At 37.1% G+C, this 14562-nt stretch overlaps 1 protein-coding gene across 3 annotated transcripts in view; it reads right to left on the reverse strand.

Moving 5' to 3' along the window:
• Nucleotides 1-966: 966 nt before the first annotated feature.
• The window catches only part of LIN7A (lin-7 cell polarity scaffold A), a 42124-nt gene continuing 28528 nt past the window's right edge, over nt 967-14562 (reverse strand). For all 3 annotated transcript variants that reach the window (XM_020804011.3, XM_078376956.1, XM_020804034.3), the window contains 3 exons: nt 11387-11596; nt 6919-7131; nt 967-5546 (listed from right to left, as the gene is read on the reverse strand). In XM_020804011.3, coding sequence (XP_020659670.1) covers nt 6919-7131; nt 11387-11596 — 423 coding nt within the window. In that variant the 3' untranslated portion in view covers nt 967-5546. The remainder of the gene's footprint in view (nt 5547-6918; nt 7132-11386; nt 11597-14562) is intronic.

The raw sequence follows: 14562 nt of genomic DNA on the forward strand, positions 1-14562 counted from the left end.
CAAGAAATTCCCAGCCTCAACTGAATCAGTAACCACTTTATAATCCCATATTTCCAAGTACTCAGCCTGTCAGATTTTTCATCCCATTCATTAATCACGGTATCAAGGCATCTTAATACCCACCAGGAGAGAAATAAAATATCAACTTGGAACAAAAGATCTGCTTTTTCTGAGAAAGGCACTGATATGTTTAGGAGGAATTATGTTGGTATGTTTATCATTTACTGGCCAAAAACTTATTAGTTACATCCAAAATAGTTAACACATACAGGAGTCATGTTTCTTTTAAGTTAAGAAATCAGCATAGACATTATGTGTCATTTACCAAGTCACACAACTCAGTGCACAACAAGTAATGTCTGCGTTGAGACAAGTCTTCCTTAAAACTTACGCCATTTGCATTATGCTTGTGTAAAATGACAATAGGATTTTGGCCACCCTAAAATTTGAGCAAGGGGAACAGATGATTAAGAATAATACTGCGAAGTCAGTCCTAGAATGTCTAAAGGTCCCTGAGAGATAATCAATGTCCTGTTTCCTCCTGATTTTAGATGACAGCTTTCCATTTTGCTTTAAATTTTTTAAAAAGTAGTTTGCTTGAAGTCCGTATGACATTTGCATGTGACGATTGCACCCAATGGCATACTGGACTTCCTAGCAAACCTGATACAGGCTGTTTCAAAATGGGTGTGTAGACAACCTCTTAGTTTATCTTCCTGCTTCCTTCTTTTCCTCCCAGAGTAATCCTCAATTCCCCAGCACCCTTGATTGCTGAATCTTACAGATCTCTGAAACCCTCTTCCTTATTCCAAAATGTGGTGCGATGAAAAGAGCAAGGAAAAGAAGCATCATAAATTATTCTAAATATATTTGCATTGACTATTTATTAGCTGTCAGGAGAAACATATGGCTCTAGAGTCAGAGTTCATTATTTAAGAGTAACAGAATAAGAGACACATACTGTACTGTGTGTAAATAATTTATTAAATAATACGTCCAAATAATGTTGATACTCACTATTGAAACATGTATGGCAATGTACTCATGTGGTCTATTTTGTGCAATGCAGTTTTATCCAGATCTTTGCTTTTTGGTGAAGTATATACTGTACTCAGTCTAAAAGAACTTCTTACAGGATGGATTATAAACAGCTTCTATTGTTATAATACAATTTGTGTGAAAACTGACAATATCTCATATACAGGCAAGACTACACATATCCTTAAACAGCGACATGATCTAGCTTTAGATGCACGAAGGTAGGCCAGTGAAAGTGGCCTTCTCTTCCTGTTCCCCTCCCAGCAGCTTCCCCATACTTCTGAAAATACTATATACTGTAGTTGGACACTGGACTTAGCTAAATAGGGTGATGCAGGGGAGGGTTCCTATGCATGATTTGCCCTTACATTCATCATGGTTTTCTAAGCTTGATACTGGGGCTGTTTGTGACGCTGTGGGGAGCTACTGTGAGGTGGAGTGTTGGGGAGGAACATTTACACAAGCTAAGTTGCAAGTATCTAACATTAGATCCCTTGTAACATAATTTAAGACTTAGACATTTCATATGATAACATCACAACTGGAAAGAACAGTAAATCAAAACTGAAAACCAAGAAATGAAACACCACACTTAAGAATGAATAACACAGGATTGTAGCTTCATTGTACTATTTCCTAACACGTCTGAAATACTATTAGAGCACGGATGAAAGAAATTACACCTCTATTTTGGCATTATGAAACTGCCCAGAATACTAACATCAGCAGAGGAGTATTCTAGGCCCACACCCTCCATCATAACTCCTAGTGCCCTCCTGCAAATGGAGGTGAAGGGATTGAAGAGGGAGAGATTCTATTATCCATGAGGGCTCTCTATATGAACTCAGACTCTGGAAATTATTGACTTATATAATGACACCACTCCATGTATGGCCCTCTTCAGACTTGTCACCCACCATGTATTGCAGGGTGCCAAAACCAGAATAAAAGGAATCCTCTCACTCTATGCTTGGTTATTCTGCATGGTTTTAAGATAAAGTCATGAACTTAAATCCTATGCCTTAATGAGCTTCAGGGCTATGGATTTGGCTTGGAACATACTTTTTATTAATTGCTTCCAAACTCATGTGCATGAAACATTGTATGAATTCACATGGGAGAATAGGGATTTTCCTGCATTTGAGTTGATGTACTTTTGTCAGGACCCCACTGAGTTCTAGCATATTTTGCGGTATTTCTTTAAGCATGTAATTTGCAGACTGGACGAATATACATTTTTAACCACTATAAATTATTTCTATAAAAATAAGATTCTGATCAGTATTTCAATGTGACTATTAATAACTCTTTGTTCTCAATTTTAATTTGATTTGATTTGTCTTGATTTTAACTTATTGGCTGAAACGTTATGCTGTGCAAGGCTGATGTAATCAGCTGCAGTGACTTTTCCAAAATTACAAATTTCTAATTCTCCTCCCACAGATTCCAAGACATCCTTGGAATCCCTTCTTTCATGAGGAAGCTGTTGGGGACCATGGAATGGCAGGACAGGGGAGTCTTTAATTTCAGAAAATTCATTGCTGCTTTGATGATTTTTACTAGCAGTGGTAATTATTTGAAATTAAATATTCTACCACCACCCTGCAGCCTCCTCCAACAGTTTCCTCATGAAGAAAGGGAACCCAGGGGAGCCTCAGGACCTTTGAGGAAGTAAATAAGATATTGGTGATTTCTGAAAAATTGCCACAGCTGATGGTGGCATAAGCTTTATGCAGTATAAACTAAGCAAGAGAATTTCAGATGACATATTTCAATTTCAGCTGATTATTTTTAAGATATATGCTAGGATGGTGTACATCCGTATCAAATATATGTGTTAAATAAGATAATGTAAAGGTAAGGGTTCCCCTTGACATTTAGTACAGTCATGTCTGACTCTAGGGCGCGGTGGTCATCCCCGTTTACAAGCCACAGAGCCAGTGTTTGTCTGAAGACAGTTTCCGTGGTCACGTGGCCAGCGTGACTAAGACATGGAACGCTGTTACCTTCCCACTGTGGTGGTACCTATTTATCTACTTGCATTTTTACATGCTTTCGAACTGCTAGGTTGGCAGGAGCTGGGACAAGCGATGGGAGCTCACTCCGCCATGTGGATTTGAGCTTACGAGTGCTGGTTTTCTGACCTTGCAGCACAGAGGCTTCTGCGGTTTAACCCGCAGCACCACCACATCCCCTGTTAGATAAGATGCTATTCACCAGTTAACATTTTCTAAAAATATTTTAACAATCTTTTTCAAACTTTGGTGGAAATGAAACATATTCCCTCCAGTTAAATTAGAGGGTACATGAATCCCAATTTGGGCTCTAGCAAGGGGTGAAAGGTTAAGTCCCTGTATTTCAAGACTCCAAATTCGTTTTATTTAATGTTTAGAGGTTAGTTCTAAAAGTTCAGAGAAAGCTAGTAACACCATAGGAATTAAGTCTGCTTCTTTGGGAAGGCCTGCCCCCCACTTTCAGAATAAGGTGGGACGACAATAATCATATATCTTAATTGTACAGTGTTTCCAGGTGCTCAAAGTGCTTCATGTTCATCTTCTAGTTATAATTCTTATGATAATCCTATAAACCACAATTATTACCCTATATTGCAGAGGGAATGAATAGGGATGAGAGGGAGGGAGGGACAGAGGAAGGCTTGCCTAGGGTCACCTAGTGAATTCCTAATTTATTCCTCAGTATCATAACTACTATGCTACAACAGCTCTCAGCTAAATGATTTGGTATATTAAATCTAACATTAATCAGCTACATAATATACTTGGGGACTAGAGACACTGGCTATTTCTATTGTTCCCAAACTAACTTTGTCTCATCATCATGATCTCAAAACATTTGCAATATATAATTAGTACCACAGCCTACTTCTGGAACAAATACATTCTGACAATATATGTGTGTATATATATTTATCATATATATATGTATATAATCTTATAAATATACTGTATACTCAGTTACAGGTTTTTTGGATAGTAATAGCTATAGTACATATACAAGCAGTATCTTTATTCAAAAATACGGTTCTAGGGTACTCTAAGTCTTACTATTAACAAAAGACAGAATTAAACTTGCTCAATAGAATATATGGATACACAAAGAGGAAAAATATATCTACAGATGGAATCTTGAATAAATTAGGCCTGGTATTCCACTAAATAAATGTTAGCTGGTTAATAAATAATTAACTGAACCTGCAAACATTTTGCATGTAACAGTGCACACAATGCTGTACACATCTACTCATAAGTAAGCATTCCTAAGCTCAATGGGTAAGTGCATAGCAGACTACAAAGGCTATGATTCTGCACACACTCACCCAAGAATAAGTACAATTAAGGTCTATAGGACTTACCCCCAAGTAGACGTATATAGATTTGCAAACTAACACAATAGTTTTGAATAATAATAAGAAAAAGAAGAAAGAAAATCCTCTTCTGTTTTTTGGTGATGCAAGCATGCCTCATAACATGACCTGTCTTAGAACCTTTATTTTATTCATCTATAAAATTAAAAGTTGAATGCTATGGATTCATAACACTTGCATTAAAATTATTAGAAATCTTTTTAAAAAAATTAAAATTAATTGAAGGATTTTTCATCAATTAGAATAGTTTGTTTGATTAAGTTGAGTTGATTAATCATCTAAATCCTGCAGGCCTCAGATAAATACATCAATAAATTCACAGAAGAAATAAACTGGTGAATTATTAAAACTGGACTTCACAACTGTGTAAAATTCTGATGACAAGATATTATTTAAGATATATGAGGAGTTTTTTTAGTTGTAAAGTTTTTAATTGGTGCATTTTATCTCAAATTGTTTCTCTCTCACACAGGCCTCAATCTAGATGATGAGATTTGCACATGGAACCACACTTCTCTAAAAGCATCACTTGTCTGGGTAAAGAACCATCAGCATAAAAAGTTTGGATGGCATATGTGGTATATCCACATTGCATTGCTTTGAATGGGGATGTGCAATCTAATGCACAATTCATCTACATTCTGATGCAACTAGCCACAAATAAATACCTTCAAAAAGTGCAACTACAGCTGAATCAAGGCTACAAACTTTGGACAGTCTTCACTCTTGGCATTAGCCCACCTTGCATCTGTCTGACAAATTCATGATAGAGTATCATTGTACAGAGTGCAGGATTGGACCATACATTCATTCATTCATAAGCTTTGACTATTCTGTTTTCTTAAAAATTTAACAATAGTTTATATTGACAAATCTTACCATACGACAGGAACAAAAGAAACCTTTCATTCTAAAACTTCAATACAGTGAAAAACCTCACAGGAAGAGTTTATTATGTTGTTGGCTTGCCAAAACAATTCCTATGGCAATCTTTCATAGTTTGCTGGTGAACACAGTTGTATTGTCATTGTTGCTGCTCTTTTATTGTTTGCTGGAATGCGAAGCACAGCTTTGTTGCCAAGTTGTCCAATGCTGGATTTAGAATTTCCTTCTTGAGAACCATCTGCAATCAAGCACACACATATGTGATCTCAGATCTGAATAAGTAGTAAGGTATTGACTAATATCATCCTGGTCTTCTCTCCCCACCTCACTATCTTTCGCAATTCATGTAGATACAGCCTTAATCAGGCATCACACTGATGTATGGACAACATTAGTCAGAGCTTGGAGAAGTTACTTTTTCAGATTGTAACTCCTGTAATCTCCCAGCCAGCAGGAGGATATATATGTGCCCCAAAAGAAACTTGTCCATGCTTTGGCTTTAACAAAACGGGGCCAGGAATAGCCTCAGCAGTTCAGTGTCCTAAAATACTTTTCACTGGGCCCAGATTGTGGATCATAATTAGGAAACACAGACAATCACAAATCTGGTGTCTGGTGTTCTGCTTAACTTCTGCTATTCCTCTGGAAAGCAGGTATGAATTGGTTTAAAAGAAAAGCATTAGAATGTATTCAAAAGCAGTAACAGTGAATGACATTTATTTCTTGAAGCTACATGACAGATATTTTAGGTAGGGATTGACCCAAAAACCTATTGTAAAGCAGAAAATGGAAAAGTCCCCCTTCCCCCAATATGTCTATTTGATTAAAGGCAAAACACCTTTTGAATTTAGCTAGGGAAAAATTTGGATGAATGGCCAGAAAACAGCATGCTCTTAGGGCTGCTTTTCAAACTAGCCCTTTAAACTTTAGGTGGAAAGTAAAGTGGAAATCATCATCTTTCCACTTGATCATTTTTTGAATGAATAAACTTGAGCCTGAACTGAGATTGTTTTCTTCTTCTTTCTGTCTTTCCCTTTCCCCTCTTTTCTCCCTTTCCCTCATTTTTATTTTGTCTGCTCTCCACTCTATAGAAATATATGTGAGTGGACAGCCTGACTTGTAACTATATACACTACACAATACAGAGTCTTCTCATGAGAAGACTCCCTGGAAAAGACCCTGAAGTTAGGAAAGTGTGAAGGCAAGAGGAGAAGGGGACGACAGAGGACGAGATAGCTGGACAGTGTCATTGAAGCAACTAACATGAATTTGAACAAACTCCAGGAGGCAGTAGAAGACAGGAGGGCCTGGCATGCTCTGGTCCATGGGGTCATGAAGAGTTGGACACGACTTAATGACTAAATAACAACAACACACTACACTAACTTAATGAGCAAAAGCTACAGTTGCTACTAAAAATAGTGGAACAACCTGGGGGCTCCCATGGGAAGATTATAACTTTGTCATTTTCAGTAACAACAGGCATCTTAATTGTGAGAAAGGCAACAAACAAGCAAGTAACATCTGAAGCAGGCATGTAGCAAACATTCATGATATGTCAAGTCCTTACCAAGGGGAGGGATTAAAGCAAGACCAAAGAATACTCTCACCTACGACATATGGTTTTGCTGTGTATTTTGCTGTTGCTGTTGCTGCTGAATAAGTAACTGTTGCTGTTGCCTGCGGCGTGCTGTCCGCAGTTTTTCAAAGCGAGCCTCCATCTCATCCAGCACCTTTGGAGTGTAGCGTACCACCAGCTTGACAGTGTCTTTAGCAGCTTTCAGAAGCTCCACAGCTTTTTCATGGTGCTCTCCTTCCACACTCTGGTTATCAAAAGAGGATTTAACAGTTTAAAAAATGCAAGCAGTAAGGTGTTTTTGAGCCCTGTAAAAGAGAATTTGAATTGGATTGATGTCTTGATCCTGATTGCCCCCAGGCTGCACCAACTCACAGCCTTGGAGAATGGGAATGCAGAAGAAGGAAGGCGGGAAAACAACAACCCCTCATTCTGGCAGCTTGAAAAGGACATACACTCTGAGTAGAGTGGCTGGAATACGAATAAAGAAACAGGAAGATACAAAATGCACATCTGGCAAACAAAATAAAATATTTAATAGCGACCTTGCAGAGAGATTGTGAATAAAGCATGTATAGCAAAAATAAAACAAAAGAGTTCAGGAATCTAGAAGACTATTACAGCTATGCCTGTGTAATTCTAATGGCACAACTTTCAGAGGTCAACTGCTTCAAGTTAAGAAATTACTCTGAACATTAGGTTTTGGTAATGTCTACATTAAACTCAAATCTTGAGAAACAATTCATCTCAAAAAGTTACACTATTAGCATTGTGTCAGTGCAGCTACCCAAGACAATTTTGACCATCACAACATTTTTGTGGATTACAGTCCCTACAAACACAGGGAGTTGACAATAATTTTTGCTCTTTTCAAGGGGACTCACTTCTAAGTAATTTTTTCAATGACTATCTGAGCGATCTGCAGGAATGTATTGGCTGTCTATGCACTATACACAATGGTATGCCTGCCAGCCATGCCCATTGACATCCATGTGATAGCACTAAGGCATTATCTCTGTAGCTATGCTATTGTTAGGCACTGGCACCTTTACGGCATTTGCAAACACAACTTGGCATGTAAAGTAGTCTATAATCCATAGTTAAAAAGCCCATGGAGTTTTTTTTAACCTTATTTATTTATTTATTAGATTTCTATCCCGCCCTTTTAGACAAAGTGTACTCTGGGCGGGTTCCAACTTATGCCAATTGCCATCCAAACATTATGGCTATCAGGTTCTAGAGTAATGCTTCCCTCTTCCATAGGTCCTCCAGAGATAATGCAGACCCTATAGATTTTGAAGAAGTCTAGGATTTGGCAGAATAGACATTTGTCTCTATAGAGAAGAGTTTTATTTTTTTGAAACTCAAATATTTAACAGCACTTCTGAACATCTTTAGATAAATATTCTAGCCCACTTCTGGGGCTATATTTTAGTTACATACCACTCATGGATAGTTCTCTATACAGTGGTGCCCCGCATGATGACGATAATCTGTTCTGTCAAAATCACTGTACAGCGAAATCGTCGTCATGTGAAAAAAACCCATTGGAATGCATTGAAAACCAGTTAATGTGTTCCAATGGGGAAATACCTCATCATCCAGCGAAGATCGCCCATAGAGAACCACCGATCAGCTGTTTACAATAGCTGTCTTCCGAAGCTTCTGTCCGGAAAACAGCGAACAAACGGTTCATGAAGCAGGGACCTAAAGCGGATTTCCCCCATAGGAACCATCGTTTTGCGATCCCAATAGCGATCGCAAAAAAGTCAACGTCAAGCGATTCCGTTGTTTACCGGGGTAAGCGTCTAGTGGGGCACCACTGTATTCAGAAACTTATATTTCCTTCACATTCTTACATTTCTAAACAGAACAACCAAAATGAACCTTAATATGTTCTCTTTATTCTTGAGAGTTTATATTTCATATATAAACAAAAAAGCAATATAAGAATGTAAAAATGGCAACCCTGTTACTTTAGTGAAAATTATTATAAGAACATCACCATTCTATATTTAGTCTTAAAAAACCTTGTGCATATGCCGTTTATCTTTATATACTATTTGAGTAGGTAAACATGATGATTATTATTAATATTCAAGACACAGTCAAACAAAATTATAAAAGCATTGACTGGTATTATATAACAGATATAAGTTTTAACCAAAAATCTAAGTACCTGTTAAATATTGGCGCAGTATGTATGCTGTTTCTAATATTGTCGGATTTTGTAGCTCTATGGTGTTATTTCTGATATCTACAACTGCTTATGATACTATGTGAAATTTCTTGATATTGTTCCCAAAGCCCCAATTCAATCAGTAGTTTCGGTGTTTTTCAATCCATATGATTATGATTACAGTGGGGTCTCTACTTAAGAACTTAATCCGTATTGGAAGGTGGTTCTCAAGTTGAAAAGTTCTTATGTTGAATCTTCATTTCCCATAGGAATGCATTGAAAATCATTTAATCCGTATCTGCTCTTTTCCGTCCATAGAAACTACAGTAGAACCTCTACTTAAGAACTTAATCCGTTTTGGAATGGCGTTCTTAAGTTGAAAAGTTCTTAAGTTGAAGCAAAATTTCCCATAGGAATGGACTGAAAACCAATTAATCCGTTCTGGCTGTTTTTTTGTTATGTAGAGGTGCGTTCGTACATTGAAGCATTAGTTCCCATAGGAACTAATGCAAAGCTGGTTAATACGTACTCTACCACTGGGGGAGAATTTTTTTTTAACCTAAGATGACCTAAGGTTAAAAAAAGAGCAGGAAAGGTTTTTTTTTTCCTGTTCTTATCTTGGATTTCTGTTCTCAAGTAGAAGCAAAATTTAGCAAATGGAGCTGTTCTTAAGTTGGATTGTTCTTAAGTAGAGATGTTCTTAAGTAGAGACCCCACTGTATTTCAATCCATAAACTGTCCCATACTGCTAGAGCACTCTCTAAACAAATTTCAAGCAATCTCAAATATAAACTAATATACTGCTTAAGAAAATACAAGAGAATATTCATAATCTTTTGCTATTGTCTGGTGGAATAAAGAATAATTGGAATATTTTTATTTCCATAAAAATTACTTTTGATAGACCTTTTTGTGTAACTGCACAACAGGATTTTGGGCCATGATTGGCTTTTAGATTTATTTTTTTAAAACTGGTGGTTGGATTTTTTCTTTAAGTTATAAATCACTGACTAGCATCTTTAATCTTTTTTTTTTTACTCATTAAGATTCAAAAGACAGTAGAACTTCTTATTTACTACACTCTTCCACTATAATAATAATAATAATAATAATAATAATAATAATAATAATAATAATTTATTGTCATTGTAAGTATATACACATACAACGAAATTCACAGACACCCAGAGACCAGACACATGCACACACATAAAATTCCCAAACACTCCCCACCCACTAAAAGTCCCCCACTAAAAATACAAACATCTACACCGCAGGCCAAGTTACACAGTCCAACTAATTATTCACTACTGGTGGTCTTTAAGCTCATTATTAATTGCAATTATAGCTCTGGGATAAAAACTATTGAGAAAACGTGTGGTCCGAGTCTTAATTGTTCTATATCTTCTGCCAGATGGTAACAGTTCAAAAAAGTTATAAGCAGGATGGGAAGAGTCTCTCAGGATGCTATGTGATTTCCTTAGACAGCGGGATGTGAAGATGTCATCCAGGGTTGGTAGCTGGAGCCCGATGATATTCTGGGCAATTTTAATGGTTCTCTGTAGAGCTTTTTTGTCCGCTACAGAGCTACTCCCAAACCATGCCAGAATGCCATAGGTTAGGACACTCTCAATGGTGCTACGATAGTATGACAGAAGCAAATGCTGAGATAAATTTAACTTGCCGAGCATTCTCAGGAAATACAGCCTCTTCTGTGCCTTCTTCATTAGCATGTTGGCATTTATAGTCCATGAGAGGTCCTCTGAGATGTAAGTACCCAGAAATTTAAAACTACCAACTCTCTCCACTTCCTCACCATTTATGTACAGTGGTAAATGTACATATCTCTTCCTCCTAAAATCAATTATGAGTTCTTTAGTTTTTTTGATGTTAAGTGTGAGATGATTTTCTTTACACCAAAGTATCAACCTTTGTACTTCCTTTCTATAAGCAGACTCATTGTTCTTATTTATGAGCCCCACCACTGTCGTATCATCCGCAAATTTAATAATTGCATTGGTGTTATACAGTGGGGTGCAATCATGTGTGTACAGGGAATAGAGGAAGGGACTTAGCACGCAGCCCTGGGGAGCTCCTGTACTTAGTACCAGGGTAGAAGAATGGTGAGATCCCATCCTTACTGACTGTGGCCTATCTGTCAGAAAATCCTTTATCCACATGCAGATCTCCTGAGGTAATCCCAGGTTGATCATTTTAAAAAACAACCTATTTGGTAGAATGGTATTAAAAGCAGAGCTATAATCCACAAACAAATAAGCACAGTTGAGAACAAATTTTAAAATAGTGCAAAGTGTTCACATACCACTCCATTAACAGAAAGCAGCTGGTCTCCCCGTTTGAGTCCTCCATGCGTCTCGGCTACTCCTCCAGGAATTATGCGAGAAATATAAATAGGAGAATTTTGCTCTTTTCCTCCCATCACATTAAAGCCAAGGCCTTCATCAGTCTTTGGAAGTTCTACCACTCGAGGGTGAGAATGACCTTCACTGGCTGCAAAAGCAGCAACTGTTGCCTAGAAGAAAACACAGTTCTTTATCATATCATTAAAATTACCACTGTCAGTTTTGTTTAAAAAATTCATTTGCTGAAAAGCAGTATCTGACTTCATTTTGTTTTAGAACAAACAAGCCAGTATTCTTTTAAATAAAAAGCATTGATACTGGAAATTTACTGCCCAAGACCTCCATGCTCAATTATATCTTAGCAAAACTGTCATAAGATCAACTTTAAGCAATGAATTTTATTTGTGCTCAGTTCTTCTCATGGAGTTCCTGCATATGTAAATACTCCCATTCCTAATATTGCTCCCCATTGCACACACAGGAAAATACAAAGATCAGTTCTATTCTCTGCATGGTCATACTTTTCTAAGCAGGTGATTCTCTACGTGTGCATCAGAGTTTCCATTTGCAATTTTTAGAGTGAAGTGAAACTTAGCTATGTTGGACATGCTCTTCATGTTAAACCTGGGTATTCATGAGTACAAACACCTACTGCCTGTTATGGAAATTGACAACTGAAAAATGTAATCCCCCCACCAGAATGCATAGGCATTTTCTTCAGCCAAATGGCTACATTTTATTTTCCAAAAATTATTCAGAAATGCTTGAACGCATTTTATCTGCAATCCAACTTTCCACAAAGTGCTACATACTGAACCTAAACCTAGCAGGGAACCTACATGAAACACTCCTGAACACTTAGGAGCCATTCATGTGCCAGAGTTGTACACAAGCAGGGGAATTTCTAGACGATGTGATGTTAACGATGTCTAGCAAAATAATCCAATTGTAACAGTTAATAATAGCAGTTGGTTCATTTTTAGGGATCCTTGGATCACAGCATCAGTTGAAATGAGGAACACTGGTAAGCCAGAATTACATGTTTAATTTTTTTGATAGGGGCAGTATGCCTTATGTTTTAAAGAGTAAACCAGAAGGTTTACATTATGGAAACAGTAATCTGCTTTACTCTGTGACGGGTTGCTTATCATAGTTATATGATAAACAACCTAGTAACATTAGGCATGAGCAAAAATGTACATCTAACTCTGGGGCAACTACTAGTTGGAGGAAGGAACTGTTAACTTTCAGCGAGATGCAAGACAACAGATCCTTTGTATCTCATTTGCCCTTTGTAGAGTTAAAAAGATGGTCAGGAATTTGAATTAAGGAAAAGGACAAAAGAAAGTGATATTGTCAGTTGAGTTAATAATACCAAAGTAGCAGATGAATGACAGCTGAAGTACCCAATAAAGCTCAAAATCCCTGTTGGACACTCCCATTACTGAAGTTCTGGGAAGGGCTCAGATGGAGGCCACTGCATGGTACATATAACCACTTGCAGCTCTTCCACCAGCCATTTCAGAAAGCTGTAGGATGAAGAAAAAGACTTTCAGCATTATTTAGTTAACCTTTTTATGTTCTAGAATTTTCTTCCTTGTCTTTGTTCTCTCAGCTTAGTTTACCAGACTTTACTAAAATATTATTACCATATTAAGATTTACTGATAGCAGAAGGGTGATTGTTGTATAGGCTTTTGAGTGGCTAGATCACACAGTGAGGGCACTGCATATTCTCCCCGGTCACTGCCTCTTCCATTTCCTGCCATTTGTTGGATTTTCTTTTTAAAAAACAATGAGATTTGTGTCACAGGTATCAGGATACTCATTAAGAGTACAGTTTGGGTTGATCTGGATCTACTGTACACACCCTTCACTGAGTAAAAAGGAGGTCAGAGGATTCTGCCTACTCTTATTTAACAGGCAGAACAGAATCCATTCAATGTGTTTTCAAGTTCCACTTGAAGTTAATAGAAGAGATTAAGAACATACTTACTTTTCCCATCAAAAGTAAATTGGACAAGACAATGTTTAACTTTGGCTGGATTCCAAAACTCCTCTCCTAAGAGGGTACTTAATTCTCCATTAAGATTAAGAACATCACCTCTCACTTACATAAGCAACATTTGTGGTCATGCAAAATTTGTCATCATGCACACAGTAAATGTCAGACCAAAAAAAGGGGGGGGGGGAAAAGCAATGCAGACAGCCCAGAAATAACCAGGAAGTATAGTGATATCAATACATTACTCTACAATCCTGCTGCTCTATATGAATAAGAAATGAGAATGGCAGATCTTCTTGGGACATTTTCACTTTTGACTGTACCATGTGATGACAACTGTTTTAGTCCACAGCAAAATAATCTAGAGAATTCCTGTCTACAGTCAGTAATTAGAAGTAACAGAAATATCTTTATAACAGTCACCTGGTATCCAACTCAAGCCATTGCCACAACAATGAAAATTTCTGCTTAATTAATGTAAAATTAATGTTAAAAATGCTGCATGGCTGAGATAGTTTTCTTTTTAAAACTAGAAATTTAATAGGATGCTGTGTTTATGACTTCACTAATATACTTAAAACAATGTTTTCCCTGAACAATGTCTTAATGTCATTTAAAAATAATTGGATGCTATCAGTGGCTTTAGTGTGCAGGTGAATTAGCATGTTTTCCTTAGACACTGCAGGTATATGGTTTATGTAAGTTCTAGCTATATTAGTGATAAAGAAAGGGATTTATTCCACAGGAAAACACTTTTTTTAATTACCATCACATATTCCTGTACAATGGAAACACAAAAGCACATTTCTGGTTTAGCTACAAGGACATTATATCTCTCGACGCAGGAAGCTTACACTTTTTAAAATAAAGAAATATTCACGAAGCATTACTATAAGGCAACTCCTTAGAGGTCTGACTGTTCTGAAGATAGTATAAACAAAAAGTGCTGTTGAGAGGACTTAGCTATAAAGGCACTAGCAGCTGATGTATCATCCTCTGCAATGAAACAGTAGATTCAATTAAAAGTTGACTGCCCCCCAACCCCACAAGTTTCTTAATTCTATAAAGCATTCTCTTTTCTTAAGCCACAGAAGCAGCACAAAGGTTGAATTTGCCATTATGTTTGTTACCT

This window comes from Pogona vitticeps, chromosome 5 (assembly GCF_051106095.1).
Source record: "Pogona vitticeps strain Pit_001003342236 chromosome 5, PviZW2.1, whole genome shotgun sequence".
Lineage (NCBI taxonomy): Eukaryota > Metazoa > Chordata > Lepidosauria > Squamata > Agamidae > Pogona > Pogona vitticeps.